General features: G+C 38.1%; 1 protein-coding gene across 3 annotated transcripts in view; it reads right to left on the reverse strand.

Moving 5' to 3' along the window:
* Nucleotides 1–17,382, reverse strand: part of RHBDD1 (rhomboid domain containing 1) — a 53,796-nt gene extending 36,414 nt beyond the window's left edge. Inside the window, exons 1-5 of one of the 3 annotated variants that reach the window (XM_082319531.1) lie at nucleotides 17,323–17,348; nucleotides 14,754–14,909; nucleotides 9,528–9,615; nucleotides 8,212–8,729; nucleotides 5,706–5,838 (exon numbers count right to left, since the gene is read on the reverse strand). In XM_082319531.1, coding sequence (XP_082175657.1) covers nucleotides 5,706–5,838; nucleotides 8,212–8,644 — 566 coding nt within the window. In that variant the 5' untranslated portion in view covers nucleotides 8,645–8,729; nucleotides 9,528–9,615; nucleotides 14,754–14,909; nucleotides 17,323–17,348. Of the gene's footprint in view, nucleotides 1–5,705; nucleotides 5,839–8,211; nucleotides 8,730–9,527; nucleotides 9,616–14,753; nucleotides 14,910–17,322 lie in introns of all 3 variants that reach the window. The other 2 variants (XM_082319530.1, XM_082319532.1) reach the window with 2 other exon arrangements.
* Between the last annotated feature and the right edge of the window lie 1,346 nt (nucleotides 17,383–18,728).

Below are 18,728 nucleotides of genomic sequence, written 5' to 3' on the forward strand. Positions count from 1 at the left end.
TTCAGGGCCCGTTCTCTCCCATGGTCGCCCCTGCTTCACAAGGGAAAATGAAAGGGCTACTACGACCCTGCAGAGAGCAATCAGAGTTTATTATAGTGATGATCTTTAAAAGTGCATTAGACTAAATACTGGTAAGTATAAATTACATATACACACACATATATGTTTGTACATGAACATATACATGTTTGTCCTTCTGAAGGTATCACTCAGAGCATTTGTTCTGAGATCAGATTCACTCAGATACTCTATCCTTCTTATTTTATTAAAAAAGTAGACTGGAATTATTTAATTTAATTAAATTGCATAAAATAACTGTTTTACACATGAAATTAATGTTCTTCTATCCACATGCCTTAGTCCAAAGTGGATACTCCTATTTCCAATGAACTTACACATATTTAAACAACTAATCCTGAATAATACTTTAATGTCACTCTTCTTGACATTTTGTTACATTTTACAGCGAAGTTTAATTTTCAGTAGATCGCCTTTTTTAAAAATTTGCATAATGGATTTCCTGCCTATAAGGCTGTCTGAGTTTTATCTGCAGACATTAAAGTTAATGGCAAAACTACAACTATTTTCACAAGGCAGGATTATATGCAAAATTTAGAACTAAAGGGCATGGATTTTGGCTGAAAAGAAATTAATAAACAGGTTACAAAAAGCACACAATAAGTTGCATGAAGAAGTCTTGTCCAAGCACATATTACCAAGGCTCCTTTCACTTGTATTATAAATGCCACTCTTCTTTCTTGTCTAATCCAGCAACCTGAGGTTACTCCTATTTTCTGCTTTTCATATACAGTAAATAATCCTGGATATAATTAAAAACTCTTACATTATCAGCAATAAAGCAACCTCCATTATCAACCAATTCTAAAATAGGCTTTTTACACTATTCATAAGAATAGCAATGTCTTGACTGGAATGTATATTTTACTAGGTAAAAATTGACTGTTATTTTTCAGTTAGACTAATGAAGAAACATTCTCCTGATTGTAACATGATAAACTACTCCCTGCTGGTTTTTCCTGCTGGTTAATAAAGAAAAATTGACAGATTTTTTTTTTTTCACAGTACAATTTTCAGTTTCTATAATACAAGCTGAACTTTGAATGGGAATAAAAACAGGGTTTTTGACTTTTTAAATTGCATGTTTTTTCTCTAAATGTCAATGAGCTTTATCAATATTAACTAATGTTCTCCCTGGTACAAAGAAATTCAAATGATGTCTCATTTAACTTTTTGTTTGAAAATGTAGATAACCCCAGAGATCTTAATTTATCTCAACCATTCACTTCATACTAATGATAATTATGCAATATGTCTAAATACTGTTTCCTGAAGACATTTGCCATTAAGCTGATGTGCACATTACTTCAGAGAAATTTTCTAAACAGAATTAATTATACTTTTTCATTTGGCTGTGTAATTTCCATGAAAAATGGTATCACTAAAGGGAAAAGCATTTGGACTGCATTTGCTTTTCGTGTATGAGAGATTCTGACCCAATGTTTACAAGCCTCTCAGTATTAATTTTTACATTAATATTGTTCCAGTACCCTTACAATGAACTCAAATCAATTCCTCACTGTTGGTGAATATATCCTGAATTGTTTCAATTCTGTGGTGTCAGTCACCTGACTCAACAAATGAAAACAGAGCAAGAAAGTCTACACCTATCACTTAACTTCCATAACTTCTTGCTAACAGCAAACCCCAAAGTCTGGTAGGCATTATTATTTACGCATGCAATTCTACCACAGGACAAAGACACTTAGCAACAAAAGTCTGTCTTTAGCTTAAGCCATTGCTGCAGTCTTTTGTGAAAAGATCTTATTTCCATGCATCTCCTACTCCAAAGCTAGACTAGGAAGTATGCATTTACTGAACAAGCAAACAAAAGAATAACATCAAAGTGATGTATGACAAGAATCTAGACTAACTTCATTTTTGAAAAACAATTAATTTTTTGAGATCATGGGAATCAAATCCATGTATTTATAGTTTATTTCCAAATTAACACAAGCACAGTCACCTGCACATAACAATTTAAACTCTTTGCTACAAAATTTAATCTTGCTTAGAAAGCAGGCCATATAGTCAATTTACCAGTGTTAAACAACCTACCTGAATGCAAATTAAACCAAATTAAATGATTGCCTAAGTAAAAGTCAACTTGTTTTACACAGCCCCATACAGGAAAATGCCATTGCTTCTTTAAACGGAAAGGGGAAACTTGTTAGCAATTTTGTAACACATTGGGAAAATACCACAGAAAAGTAAAAGCTAAGTTTGACAACAGAATGAAAGGCTATAAAATGGTTCTCATCACATAACGCCATTCCCGTCAAACCTAGGGTTTTTTGGTTGATTGGTTGTTCTTGGCCCTTTTGTTCCTGCGGGACAGTTCTCACCAATAAAGAGCATAATAAACAGTTCAACAGTAAATCCGAGTGATAACCAGTGATGACTCAATGATATCCCTAAGCATTAAACAAGTGAGAAATTAAAATAAGCAGATGAAATAGGAAAATAGATATACACAAAAGATCTCATGACGTTAAGTTTACTAGAGTTATGCAAAATACTTGTATTCACACCAGATGATGTACCATGGTTGAGACTGGGAAGGGTACAAGGCAAAATAATCAAAATTTAAAAGCAGATTTATCAAAATATGTTCTTATATTTGCCAACATATATAAATTAATTTTTGTGGGGTTTGGTTTTGTTTGTTCGTTTTTAATGAACAGCTCAGTATTCCTATTATGTTTACCATGATCTGCTTTGAGATTTTGATTTCCCATGAAACGAAGCAACTGTCATTGTTGATTCATTATACATTACAAACATATAACATTTTCAATTGTCAGCTATCAGACAATGATATGAATCTCTATTGCCAAATGTAGAACTGTTGCTGTGCTCTTGTTCTTGTGTGGGACAGTTCTCGGTTTGCAAATTCTTCTCTTTTTTTTAAGATGAAGAATTCTAATAAGCATCTTAAGTTGCCAAAAAAAAGAAAAAAGTCAACAGAACTGGCTCAGATCAACACTTATCAATATAGTTTTAGAAAAAGTTATGAAGACAAACTTTGAAACAAACTTAAGGGTAATGTAGAAAATAGAAAAAACTCAAGTAAGAAGAATTATACACTTTATGGACTGCATCATCCACAGATCTGGAAAACTTTATGAGACACCTGAAAGTCAGTAACTATAAAACCTACCAAAACACCAGTCAAAAGGAGGCCTGGAGAAATGCCTAAGTCAGTTTTCAGAGACGTAGTGAGCTACAGAAATGTTAGACAACTCTGAGAGTCTCTAAACTCCAGAGTAGCAAGTCTCACTATTTCTGACAAACTCCAAAGAGAGCCATTCTGGACAGTCACAATATCAAACCTCAACATTTCTGAATGCTTTAAAAATAACATCCTCTACTCTTCTCCATTCCCAGCTTTCCACTCTCCCATTATTTTCATCCTTTTTTACTCTTAACTTTCTGAAAAAGAAGTTTGAAAAAACTGTAATGTCCAGCTTCCAATGCCAAAGTGTCATCTTTGTCAATCTGATAAATATTTCAGTTCGCTCAGAAACAACCTGAAAGATAAGCTTTTCCTTTAATAGTGATTATAGGTAAAACACCTCCATGCAAAAGGGATAAATGAATTACGGTACCACATGCCCAATTCTGGAAGAGGCATAGAAATTAAACATAAGATAACTTTTCACATGCCTGTCCTTCCATCAAAGAAATGATCCCAAGGATTGCTATAAAAAGCCTACATCTCAATATCCTTACTTTACAGAAGGCGAATATTAGAAGCGTATTATGTGTCTCTTAAAATTTCCCCATGACAAAAGCATTAATGAGAAAGAAAAGAATTAAGAGATGCCAGTAGACCCCTAAATCCACAAATAGAAGTTTTCAATAGGCTCAATATTACTTTTGAATCCTTCATTGGTTATGGATCCTCAGGTGATACTAATACATCATTCCACTAAGGCAGGTCCAAATTTATTGCATGTCTTTCCGACTGGACAGAATTTTGCCCCAGTTACTGACCTCTTATCTATTCAAAACTAAATTATGCAACTTGATCTACAAAGGGACACCATTTAATCAGATATTTCAAATATTACAACATGCCCTGAGCATGCAGATGAGCATGTAAGAGCGGTGCTCTGAGAGCTACAATTGTTATGGTTCATTTCAAGGTAGCTGGCAGTTACTAATTAAACATGTTGTGTTCTGGGACATGAATTTCTGGAGATTACTACTTATTTTCTATGGCCCCCATTATCATTTAAGTGCTGTGAAATTGTCCTAACTAGCAAGACTGCACGTAACAATGCAGAGGTTCTTTAGACCAGGCAGCAATCTATGCTTCCATAAAAATTATAAAAAGGTTTTTGACATTATTTCTGGACCTTCTACACACTTTCTACCCCAAATACATTTCTGCAGTAATGTAACTGAAAAACAATGGCACCCAAACACTAAACTCATGTTTTTCCTCTACCAGATACAGTATGATATGCTCGTGGTTTTACTTCAGACATAATGTTCTTTCATTATTCTTTAATAATAATACAAACAGCAGTATTAAACACAATACCAAATAAAAATTATGTTGAGCTAACACAAGTTTACATTTTTCATAAGAATGTTTTTAATACACTGAAAACTTGGGTTTTATACTTGTAATAATGCCATGCAAGTGACCTCTCAGCTCACACTTAAAATTGCATTTGGAACAGAGCACTCTGCAGTTCTTCTGTCTTTTAACCTAGGATTCCTTGCTGCAGTCAATGAGGCAGTAAGTCATAAAGCAATACAACCGGTGTTTAACGTAAGTAACACCTGAATTCTCATTTTGGTCTAGGAAATGTTCTATCTGCTATATCATAATATCTGACGAGGAGTATGTCATTATTGCTCTCCTCTTTTTTTTTTTTTTTGTGTTTTTTTGGGATTTTGTATATCTTTCTGAAAAGTGGGAAATTGTATATAAACTGTAATTTGGGAGTTTGTAAGTTTGGTGTCTGTACTTCACATATATTCTCCAACATGACTGACAGTTATAAAATACTACACAAGAAAATTACTGATTTGCAACTAGAACTCCAGAAATCAACTGCCCAGGAAGAGAAAGGCACTATTCTCAGAGAGATAGGGGCAGATGAACAGTGCTGGCAGAACTGAGCACACAGGAAAATCAAGGGAGACGATCACCAAGACTGCAGGATAGTGAAACTGCGTAAAATTTGCTGAATACTGGATGATAGCTTTATCATAAATTACAGGAGTGACTGCAACAAATGGGCAGAAGGGACTAGGATAGCAAGCAAACAGTGGAATGTTGTTTTGCTAATGAAGCCCTTGGCACTGCAGTGTATTAGTTTGGTTACTTTGCTGAAAACGCATGTCCCTTTTCCTTGTCTATCAACTTCTGTTATCTTCCCTCAAATACTTAGTAATACCTTTTGGGCACAGGATTTCAGTTTCTTATTTTGAAGTGTGCTCAAAATAGAGGGTGTTAAGGAAAAAAGCAGACTGTAGCTTCAGCACTTAGTTGTAGCCCCAACACTCCATTTGGATACCAGCTAACACTACACATACTTCATAATACATTTCAAACTACTTCAGAGAGCCTAAACCTCTTCTCTTAACTTCGAAATATTAAATGCACTTACCCTGGTGAGATTAAATGAATAGCTACCAGCTCCACCCAACAAGCATATTTACTGGATATCTGCAATCCAAGGACACTGCTGACTCTTCCTGGATTGTAATGGTTGTTAAGAACTTTCAAAGCAAACAAGACTCCTGCAAACAAGAAGAAATCACATAAAGAGAGAAGTATTTGTGCCCAAATAATAAAGAAATGCAAACAACTTAACTACTGAAATTGAAGGACCATGCAGTTTCACAGCACCATGAAGCATACTGTTGCATGCCAGAACAACAGTTCTAAATTGTGTTTTCAGTGATACTTTTCAGTGACTTAAAAAAAAAAGGATAAAAACCTACATATTTGTATAACAGCCAATTCTAAGTTGCTTTTTAATAGGCCTACACACTGTAGCTATTCAGGTATTCAAAACAATACAAACATAATTTTAAAATGGGAGTTCTAGTTGAAATAACTGACAAAATTATTGAACTCAAAAAGATGTTCATTGAGAAAAGCCATTACTGAAAACAAGACAAACAGATGCATGTGAAGCTCAACAGTAGGCTCAAATTCTGAATGAATGGAAAATCATCTTACATATACTCCAGAATCACTTGTTTCTGAAAAAAAGTAGATAAATCACCTTTAATCACAATAAATAATCATTCAATTCTAATTGACTGCAACTGTTTTATCATGCAAGCAATAGCTGATATGACAGAATGAATTCACATCATTTACTGGAACTTCCAAAATGTTTTTGAAAAAGTTCCTCTCAAGAGAAAGCACACACGGTTGTTTGAAAAAAAAAAAAAATCTGAAAAATCAACAAGGAAAAGATTTGACATGGAAAAGATAGCAGAGTTGAACATCAATACAGATATACTAAATAAAAACATGAAAAAGGCTTCCCTCCCCTTCTAACACCATAGTAAACAAGAGATAGCAAGATTCCTTAATATATCCAGCAATGTAAATATTGTTATTCTAGGATCAAATATAAACAGGAATGTGTGTATGCAAACACACACAGGCTCACACTATTTGCTGCTGGTAAAACTAGACTTGTTCAGAAACTATGAATTTACTAAAGGCGAGAAATACTCAATAGCAGCAGCGTAGTTTAGGAGTCATCTCCATCCAATCCACTCTTGGCTTACCAGAATCGTGTCTGTACAGCTTCAATTTTTTTTACTTTTTTTTTTTTTAAGTTTAAGTGTCTGTTGGAACTGTCTGACCAGGGGTATTGTCAGGTTCCACCCAGGGAGACAAGGGGCAGGTCCGTTTCATCCATTTAAAATAAAATAATTTAAAACAAAATCCAGGCATTGTAGAACTCTTTAAAACCTGGTACAGTGAATGAGTCGTAAATATGCATACAGATTGGCTCTTAAAGAAACTGTTATTATCAGGAAAATACTCTCATTTTCTTCAACAGCTGTTCCATATACATGCCACTTGCCCCAACTGAAGAGAAATTACCTACACTGAAGGTCAAGTTGAGAATGTTGAAGGTTTAGAAAGATCAACTATGGAGTCACATCACAACAGGCTGCAATACTCGATGCTAGATCTGAACCATCTACCTTGCAGGACATGTAAATTAAAATCCAATTAGGTAATCCCTAAATTGACAAAAAGCTTGACTTTTTGTCCTCTGTACAAATGGCTTAGTAGATTAGAGGCTTAGTCCCACTCTCTTTTTAATTTACTAAAAAATCCAAAATATATGTTCCAGCCAATATTGTAGTATGGCTGACGTCTCTTGTAAGGAATGAAATGGGGACCCCATCTGGCCCATCACCAATGCCTGCCCTGCCTGCCAGCATTACTGCTGTTCAGTGACTTGGTCCCTTTTGCCGTAAAGCATGGGAAGCCGTAAACCTGCATCACCTTGATAATTATATCACTAAATCTAACTTCCCTTCTATTTGTTTGAGGAAACGAACATATAAGTTGCTGTCTGGCTAAGTGAAAAGCTGGAGACTAATCTGGTGAAAAAACCTTACAGTGAAATCTCAACACTACCCAATTATATGGTAGCATTATATTCCCAGTTATGTGCTATAAAGAAATTTCACCATAAATTCTTGAAATATTCACCCTCAGGCACTCAGGGTCCCTACAGCCACCATAAAGGCCAACATTAGAACTAGGCATGTCTTGTTACCAAAGGGTAGGTGACCAGAGAATACGTGAAGCTCCAAATAAGCAACTACTAGGATGTTCCAGCTAGTACCGATTCAAAAACCACAGGGAACCCTCAGAGGTGTTGAAGTACCTTTCTCAGAGGTTGAAGAGGAGGGCTTGCCTTTTAATGCTAGGTCCCAATGACAGCAGGAGTACAGCATGTACCCAAAGTACATGCGTTAAATTAAAAAATAGGATAACTTTATCGACATAACCACATACATGCATATGGATGGATGTATACCTATCCATTTTCTGCATTCAACAAATATTCCTATATACTACCTATAAATATTAATTTTATGTATGTAAATTGGACCATCTATGTGCCTTACCTGAAAAGCCTACAGCACAATTCATTTCATATGAAGGATCATCCAAAATTTTCACAAGCATGAATTCCAGCACCATATAAACAACTCCAATCAGCAGTGAAAATACTGCAATTATGTATGCAAACCATACGCTCTTAAGCTTTTTTTCCAGCATTATCCCCTTCCAAAGCATGGAAACCATGTTATAATATAAATGCCAGTCATCTGCGTGGTGGAAAGGAGAAAGCAGTAAACGCTGCCAGTTCCTTCTGTAGAAGCCTTCATTTACACTGATACACACTTCAGGCAGTGGCCTCACAGGATTCAGAAACAGAAAAATATTCAGTGCAAGTACCCCAAGGGTAACAGAAGGAATGTTCTGGAGTCCAACTTGAGAAATTTGATAAAGCAGCAAAAGCAGTCCAGCATTGACTCTTCCCTGCCTTCGTTGCATTATTACTTCTTATTCAAAGAAATGTGAAGATTATTCTGATTTTTAGTCTTTTGTTCAAATTCAAACCATACAAGTTTTGGAAATTCTGAAAGAAAAAAGATAACTGTGTTATTATACATACACAGGAGTGTTTTCAAGCTCATCACTGCCTTTTTTTTTTTATAAAAACACAGCAAATTCATCAAGCTAATCAGCTGAAACCTCTTTTTTAAATCAGAACAAAAATTCAAAAGGGGGGGGGGGAAATCACAATTTTTAAACTGGTATAAGACAAATAAAAGGAATTTATACAGATAATCCAGACAAGCATTGTAAGAAAAAGGAATCTGCAACCTCTCTTTCATTTCTTTTTAGACTTTACTTCATATATAAAATTCCTGGGTGTTCTAGACATTTTTTTTTTAATATCCCGATTCACTCACAATTATTAAAATTTCAGGAAAGAAACCAGTTAAAAATTCTTCTCTAGCATCTTGGTTTTCAGGGTTCCCATCTTTGCTACATACATGATCTTTTTTATGACCATTTTTCCAACTTTTACAAACATTCAATACAAGCTAAGAATGAAAATTAAAAGTTACAATTTCAACAGACACAGCTAAGTGCTCCTAAATGTAAGCTTTGAAATTGTTATTGCTTTCCTAGTGATTAGAATTCAAAATTTAGTTTAAAAGTATGCAATGGAGGGAAAAAAAAAAAAAAAAGTAGGAGGAAAGCATATACCAGAACAGCACATAAAATTTCCAGACAGTTATAGCAAAATATTCATCTCTGCCCTATTTATGCCAGATAAAATGGAGGATAAAAAAGGGCTATAGAAGTTCTAGATCTGGCTAGAAATAGGGTTACTATGACAGAAACTGAGAAAGGGCATCGAGCTAACCTGTGCAAGCCTATAAAGAGAGGAGGGAGGAAGCCGCATTGGAGAATACAGCACAAGGTGACGTGGAGTTTCTGGAGAGCAGAAGCACCTGCAGAAGACAGGAAGAGACACTGGATTTCAAGTAGCTTCCAAGGGCTACCTCAACTTGGCCAGTATTGTTCTTGTTTTCAAAAGTCTCCAAGGTGGCACGAAAATAGCATGGCCACTTTCCCCACTTCTAGGATGCCAGTTCTTTGCTGAACTACTGAAGATACACAAGACATTATTTCACACGTAAATATCAACTACGCAGAGACAGCAAAATACACTTACTCTTCAAAACTCTGCTATCAGGTTTCAAATCAAACTTCATGAAATATCTAAATATATACAAAATTCTCATCCCAATACCTCATTCACCTCCTTTTCCATTATATTATAAAATAGTTAGAATAAGTTGCTAATATACTGACTTTTTATTTAGTTTAAATTCCTTTCCAATTCACCACATCGAATGCTTCCCCTGTAAACATTTTTATTAGATAAACAAGCAACAATCTAATTCTTCTAGAGGACAGCAGAAAAAAATGACACCTTTATAAGGAGAAAAGGACAATAGCTCAAGATGCAAACTTTAACATTCCACATTATGTCTATTAGGATTTACTAAGCTGAACATTTCTACAAACCATTGGTATGCTTGCAAACACTTTACTAAACTTTTTTCCTTTATGTACTCGGAGCATCATTAATAATTTGATCATTTGCACCGCACAAAGTAAGTGAACACATGGAAAAAGAAGGAAATCACCTCTGAATGATGTTATCCTATAACAGCAAAAAGAACTATGAAACCTGCACAGGTCTGAACATCAAAGATGATCATCTAGGGGCCAGCCGACCTCCTCCATTTATATCTAAGTGAGAGAAGCATATACTTCCATGCTAGTTCACCCACATAACTAATTAATGCCACTTCTTATAGTTAAGTTTACGTTATTCTAGTCTCTGGATTTCTCTTTAAATTGCATTCATGCTTATTGTAACACTTTAAGAGAAGAAAAAACAACCCTGGTAGCGTCCTCAGAACAACTGTAGTAGAACAGTATGCAAGTAAACATATTTGCTACATTAAAAGGAAATTCACTGCATTTTTTCCCCATGGTCTAATCTTAGAGATGCTACATAACGTCTAAGTCTTGCCCAAAACAGAGTGTAAACAGCAGAAACACGCTTTATACCAGGCCTCTTGAACACAGAACTCTAACTACACTGGTGCCTTTAAAAAACAATTTCTAATCCTCACAATTTAAATACAGAGACCACAGCTGTAGTCCCTACAAAGTTCAAATGAGCCAAGACCTCTTAAAGTGTAACTTGATTGTTACAGATGATAATTAACATCGTCCGCCTTTGACTTGTTACCAAAAAAGTACTTAGATAATCAAAACTTTAATCACTGTCATCTCTCACTACATGCTCTGATACCAGGTATACCAACATCCCCAAACCGCTCTTACATGCATCTGCCCAAACCTCTGACTTTTTTCATACCACTGACACGGTTAATTTTTTTCCCACCACAAAACAGTTGACATAAAAACTGTTAGAATTTAAAAGTCAACATCATTTAAACCCAAGTTATGTGGAAACCCCAAAATCTTTCCATACCACGTTGTTCAAATTGCCAAATACTACAGTCTTACTTTTTAAGGTCGTCGTCGTCTCCCCCATCCCCATTTTGATACTCATTGATTCCCAATTTAAATACTTTTAACATACATGCACCTAGGAAAATAAACCCTCATACAGCACTTATCTGTACAATAATCATGTAACATGACTGGGATTACAGTGATTACAGTAGTGCTATGTATTATAAATCATTCCCATTACTAGGAGCAATCAAAAATGCCAGCCAAGACACATTATGTGTTTGATTATAAAGGAAAAAGATATAAGACAGAAAACAGTAGTTATTTGAGAGCCCTCTGGAATGCAACTCACTTAAAATATATAGAGCCTTCAACTGTTTGAACATTCTTCCTCAGCCTCTACTCTGTTTATTAAAAGTCTAATGAGGCTTGAAACAATGAAGCAGTTATTCTTTTTTCTTTTTTGAAAACATGCCACCCACTTCAAAATGTACAAATTTCCAGAACAGACTTGAAATGGACATTTGTCTTGCATCTAGGCTGCCACGTGTCTGCATTTTTGTCACCTACTCAAGATAAATGTCTGAACTAAACATTCTCGGAATTTGTTTGTTTGTTTTGTACTAACCAAGTGCAAAACGTTCAAACTTTTATTTTTACTGTGACAACAGTTGCTCACTTGGCAACCATAAAATAAAAAAAAATATTATGACTTCATATTACTGAAAAATCATGTAATAAAGTAAGTATTTTAGTAAATACCAGTTAAAATGAAATGTTATACTGTCTTTCCCTATAGCTGTAACTTGAAGTTAGAGAAAAAGAATGCCCCTATACCCTTGCCCCCCCCAAAATAGACAGAACCACCCTGAAATTTTGATTTATATTTATGTGAAGCAAAATCCAGCTCATTGCCCTTCTCCTTAAAAAAAAAAAAAAAAAAAAAAAAAAATCACACTGTGGCACAAGCCTAGATTTTTATGAATAGACGGAGACATACAACATCTCATTCCTACTGAGGGTGAATGCAGCCGTGATCTACAGATTTTGCCATTACCTGCACGGCACATCCTGACCTTCAGATCTGTCACCAACCTTCTCTCTAGAACTGCTTTGTTCTTCTTATTGCTTTGCAAAAATTATTTGTAATGGAGGTACCTTAGGTATAACTCTCCACTAACAGAAAAAAATCCCAGGGCTACTCTTTCAGTTCAGATCAGGAGTATCATTTTGAAGTTAATTTCTCCATTGCCCCCACTGACTTCACTGTGGTTCACATGGTGGAGTGGCCTGAGTGTGCACGAACTAGTCTCTTTTCAGATGAAACTAAACCAGGAGATGTGTTACAGGAAAGAACTCAGTGCACTCCAGAAAAAACTGGGCACTCGGCCTACGTGTCCAGATTAGAGCTAGACCAATGTAAAAACTCTTGAAACATGTAAAGGGTGAATACCAGACTCCAAGCATAAACCATTTCACACTGCAGATAAGCCTCAACAGGCCCACACTACCTGTCTATGAAGATACAGTCTCAGGGTACAAAGACTTATCCAAGCAAAGAATGAAACAGAAACAGTGTTTTTAGGGCAAAAGAAGAGTCCTACAAAGGAGGCAGAAGCAAACTGTAAGCCCTTTTACTATCACCCTCAAACTTTGGAAGCGGGCGGGGGGAAGGAAGGCATAACAAAAAAAATTAATGCAAGAAAAAAAATCAAAAATTTGAAACATAATGAATCATCCTGTTGATATTTAACACACATGCAAGGAGAAGGTCAACCACAGCTGTCAGTTACAATAAGCTTTGAAATATATAGTCAATTACATAGTTCATAACAAAAGACAAGGTTCTGACATAATTATAAAAGTAATTACTTTACAACGAATTACTTCCGGATTAATCAAATGTGCCTTTAAAGGGCATAATGTGTGTTCATTCACAAAGGAATACTGAACTTTAAACTGAAAAAACACAACGTTTCAGAATTTGGTATGAGAAGTCATACATGTGTAATACAAATGTTTTAAAATAATTTAAGTCAGTAAGTACCTTGCTGAAAGGAAGCACTACAAAGTTAAATATCAACATAAAATGACTGCAATAAAAGGCTATGTCACAAAGTCTTTAATTTTTTTTTTAATATGCCACCTTTTATTTTAAATGTACTTCAAAGTTTTCGGTGAGAATAAGGAAGTTCCTCTGCCTCTTATGTCTGCTTCAGCAAGAAAACTGAAAGTGTTTTAAATTTCCTTAATCCTCTTAAATACTACTAAAAAGAAGCCCTTAACAAAATAAGCTTTTAGCTAACAACTTCAACTTAAAACTGAAAATTGTGTTCTGAAGGGTGTGACAATTACTATTCACAATAAAATATATACATCTTAATACCTGACAAGAAAACTTTTGGACACCTTATCCCAAAATAAATGAGACAGCTTTCAGAGGAAAGAACAGAAGAGACTAGGTCAAATCTCATACTCTGCCTCACATCTTAAGTATGAACATCTGAGACACTAAGCATTTAGGCTTTTAATCGCTTCATTAGTTTGACTACTGCTATTTAATCTAAAAAGAAAAATACTTAAAGGCTGCAACCTATCCATCCTTCAATTAAAATACAGTTATTCAAATTGTTTCATTATAATTATTACTTGCAATATCACTGGAAGCCCTGCCAATTTTGGACTCATATTTTCATTCACAAAAGAGAAATCAATTTACTTTACATATTTAAATTTAATTAGAATCAATATACAAATCTAAACAACAGAACAAGCATCCACTGGAATTTTCTTTAAGGCTTAGCATTGTAAAGACGAGTTATATTCTCTGTCATCACTTGAGACTACTAACATTGTCTCTAAAATGTGCTTAAAATAACTATATTTTATCTGTCCGCCTTCATTTCCTACATGGCATCCACTTCTAATTAAAAGTCTTCAAATTATTTAGTCAGCTACAACGACCCTGAAGTCATAGCGAGCTGCTAGGACACAGCATGTGGAACCAACGAGCTTCCTTAGGCCCCTCTCAGGGAGATATAAATTTGACAGTTTTAATTCTAACAGAGGGCGGTCTGACTGTCCAAACAGTCCTTCGGTTCTAAGGAGCTACTCCACCACCACGTACAGTTAGAATCAGCTGTACATTTGCTCTGTCAGAACTTCCCTGAGCACCAACAAAGCTGGCTAAGCATGGACTGGAAGACTTATTCTGAAATTACATTAGGCATTTCAGACACCAGCTTGACTCTCAAGCTGATACAACACATTGCAGGCAATTTACACGTTGGGCATTATACAGCAGTGACTTAAGCAGCCAGAACCTGAACAAAACCAGTGATCCCAAGTTGCAGGAAGAAAAATAAATGATAGAAGTTTAAAAAAGGCCAAAAGAATTCCTGTAGTAACAATATGAGAAACGTTATTTGACATAACAAACTCTTCAAAACCTCTTCAGTTTGTGAAAAATCAGAACAACAATTACTGAAAACTTCTTCACATTGTGATCCAGGAAATTATTGAAAATATATTCATTACGTGACTAATCTGCCACTAAACTCATTCCTTCCTGATCTTTCAGTTTCTCCATTACCTTTGGTAGGCAACCAACGTGGAAGTGGTTTGTTCACGTGCCTCATCTATGGTGAAGAGTATTTACTTGTAGCACATATAATAGTGATGCTCCCTATTTCCTCCTCTGGTGACAAAGATCACACCAGTCTTTTCAGAGTGCAATATAAACCAGCTCCTGAAATGGAACAACCTAATAAAAAGCCTTTTCATGGTTATAGATTATTCCAGTCAAGAAGCTGATTATAAACACACTGTCAAAAGGAGTAGTTTTTATATCAGTTTTATAGAACAGAAATTCTGCTGCAATTGCCAAATCAGTAAGACATTTTAGTGTAGAACAGACAGAAAAAGCAGGAACCTTTACAGATTTTTATAATTTACACTTATGAAAGTCTACATTTTAGGAGATCTCCCTAGTTTTCCTTCACTGGGGGGGAAAAAAAAAAATCTCTTCAGGCTCTATAAAGGAACCACAACAGCAATGTGTTATCACTGCTTTTTTTGCTTAGAAAACCTAAAAGCAATGTAGAGATAGTTTTCTCTACCTCTGAATTTATATGCCACATATAATCAAACAGATAAAGCATTTTTGACCAAGCTACAAAGAAAAAGGAATATGTCAACAGATAATTTCTTTCTTTGAAGCATCAGCTCTTGCTGAACCTCTGTGGTCGGTTAGTCAGAGTTACTTTATCAAAATATTTTGAGGGGAGATAATGGACATATTAAGCCCCTTACCAGTTTTGTGGAAGGAAAGGGACATGGAAAGGTTTGATAAACATTCTTACTACCCCCATCTCATAATAGATGGTAATTAGTAACTACCTCTCAAAATGCTAGGATGCATCTACACATAATTCAAGTTAGAGAAATAAAATAACCATAAATATTTATAGCTGTATCACTGTACTGGTTAAGGTAAGGGGATGCCAAAGTTTAAAGAAATAAAAATACATCAGAACAACAGTGGACTTTAGGCCACAGAGTTTTAACTTCACACATGTTTAACTACTTTTAATTAGAGTCAAGGGCTTGAGGGTTTTGTTTTTTTTACTTGACTGTAATACTTACACTTGTGTAATCCTAACACTGGGTAATTATACCAGAAGAGCGTCCTCCTTTATTTATCTCAAGGATTTTGTAATCTATTTAAAATGAAACAACCAATGCTTCCCTGACTCCACTTCAAAAGTGTGAAGCACAAGGGCTCTTACAAGTTTAGCACTCCTTCGTTTGTGTTGCTTCGAGGGAAAATTTGTCTGCAGTTTGTAGGAGAAAGGAAGGACAGGAAGCTTACTTTCTAATGAAATCCATTTTAAATAACACTGGTTAAATATACAAAAAATTCAGAAATATACACTTTCTAGTATTAGTGTTAACTCTTGTCAAGACCTCAAATCTCTTTGAATTAACAAAATGCAGCTCCAGGAAGAACATCACTGCACTATCTCAGGAAATTAAACCAACTCAGGTATTATAAAATACATTTTATAAACACTTGAATTACTTAAACTCGGTATTTACACAAACATAAGAAAGTTTACCAAATATAGTTGAGGTACATTTGTCACTGCTTCTCCTGTGGTACAGCTGCAAACTATTTGCAGGTTTTGTTTTTGTGTTTTTTTCTTTCTTAATGATTTTATCATTTTAACAGGGAAAGAAAGGGATATAATTCTGGTCACTTTCTTTTTTTAATTAGTTGATTAGTTACAGAATCTGTAAAAAACACTGCTGAAGGGAAACGGAGTAAATAAATACAACAAATATTAACGGAGTCAATACGCAGCGCATTCGAAGTGATTTTGCTGCAGTTCACCGACCCGACAGGCGTGCCCGGGCTCTGGACCCGGGGAACCCGCACTACCACCCCCGCACCGCGCACCACGGGACGTGCTCTGCTCTGCCAGGCACTGCTGCCTTCTGCCGCCTCAAAGGCATTGGCAAGAGCACAGTCCTACAGAACCGGGGGGGTGGGGATGCTAAGAGTTGTTAAAGTGGGAAATATCAGGTTTTTTTTGCGATTTCTGAAACTCAGTTCATTTCCATAAACTTCGCTCCGCCACTCCGCTTCCAGCGGCGGGGGACGAGCTAAGCTCGGCGGAGGGCAACTTAACTAAAGCCGGCTCCGGAGAGCTAACGGCTTCAGGGCAAGCCTTCCCCAGCCCAGACGCCTCCGAAGTGCTCTTGCTTCGGTGTACCGGACAGCCTCCCGCACAGGAGGCCGGCGGCTCGCCGGACACGACAGCCAGCCCCGGGCTGCGCCCCTCGCTCCCGCCTCGCCTCGCCTCACGGCCGGCTCCCGCCCTCCGCCGGGGAGGAGCGGGCGCCGCGGGCCGTGACCCCCACGCCGCCCCGCCGGTCGCCGCCGCGGCCAGCCCGAGCCCCGCCAGCCCCGCAGCGGGCCCAGCCGGGGCGGCCGCCGGGAGCGGGGGCCACGCCCGGCGGGAGGGGGCGGCGGGGCAGGGCAGGGCGCGCGCGGCGGGGCTGGCTGCGGCTGCCGCCTCCCCGGCCCCGCGCGGCGGCGGGCGAGGGCACCAACCGCTCCGGCAGCGGCGCGCGCGCCCCCTCCCCGCCTCGGCACTCACGTTCTCCGGCGCGCGCACCAGCCGCCCGGGCCCTCGCGCCGCACCACGTGACCCGGCCGCCACTCAGCGGCGGCGGCGGCGGCGGCGGGGGGGCCGTTTCCAGACCCGCCCTCCGCGCTCGCCGCGGCCGCGCATGCGCCGGGGGGGCCGGGCCGGGGCGGGGGCGCCACGGGCGCGGTGGCTGGGGGCGGCGGGGGCGGCTCTGCGCTCCCAGCGCTGTCGGGGCGTGCGGGGGCGCTGGCGTGGGGCTCAGAGCGGACGCGGAGCCGCGGGGCCCGGGGAGCAGCGCGGCCCCGGGGCGGCAGGCCCAGGCCGGCCGGCACAAGGCCCGTTGCCGGTCGTGCAGCGCCGTGTTCCGCCCGGGCCGTGGCGTCGCTCGGAAGGGTTCCGCCTAGGAGCTGAGGCCGTGGCTGAGGAGCGGGCGAGTGCCTCCTGTTCGCTTTAGCTGCACTGCAGGCTGCGGGAGGGTGTTGAGGCGAATACAAATTAGCGAGGATAAGGGGGTGTTTAAGAGCGGGCGAGGAGGGCACCGGATCCTAAGCAAAACACCTCAGCGAGCGCGCTCTGGTGAAGCACCGGCTCCAGGTGATAAAGGGGGCCCAGCTTTCCAGCTGGAAGGCTTCGAATTGTGTTTATCCTAATAACGCCTGTGAAAACATTGGTTACTAGTAGTACTTACCATTAAAATGCATAATTAAGTTGCCTTTGAAAATGTCTTGCTGCACATGCAAAAAAAAAAAAAAACACTAATAGTTAGACCGCTTTAATTTTTTTCCAGCATTAAAAGCAGTTAGATGAACACATTAGTTTCACTTGTGTAGAGTACTAGTCACTGATGTTAAGTATTGTTCCCTGAATTTGATACAGATATCTAGACTGGGATCTTTGTTATTCAGTAGGGAATACATTGAGCGAATTATAAATGCCTAAAATAATAGGTTATCATAGAAACATTGGCAAGCTGATGGTGCAAGTATGTGACTAGAAATGAATCATACAAAATCCATAGCCAAAGCAACATGTCAGTGGCCCTATTTTGCCGTCATTTATGTGGCACTTAGGTTTCATAGAACATTTTGGCAATTCATACAAGTATGTCATAGAATTTATAAGAAAATCGTATTGTGCCCTTCCAAAAACAGCACACAACTCAGCAGACTGGCAGGCATGAAAGGGACTGAATTCCTAGAAATAGGGTGGAGATCAAGTTAAAGGAGCAGACTGCCAAAACAAGCAACTTCAGCATAGTCTTCTCCTCCAAGAACGAACAGAAGCCAAAAGAGGAGGGCAGATTCAGCGTGTGCCACCATTTAGACACGTTATCTTAAGCTCCTTAGTTTTGGCCCATTTAGATCTGTTACCTCAATTAATGCTAATCATAATAATTCATAGAAATCACAGAATGT

The sequence above is a fragment of the Platalea leucorodia genome (assembly GCF_965183815.1).
Source record: "Platalea leucorodia genome assembly, chromosome: 8".
Taxonomy (NCBI): Eukaryota; Metazoa; Chordata; class Aves; order Pelecaniformes; family Threskiornithidae; genus Platalea; species Platalea leucorodia.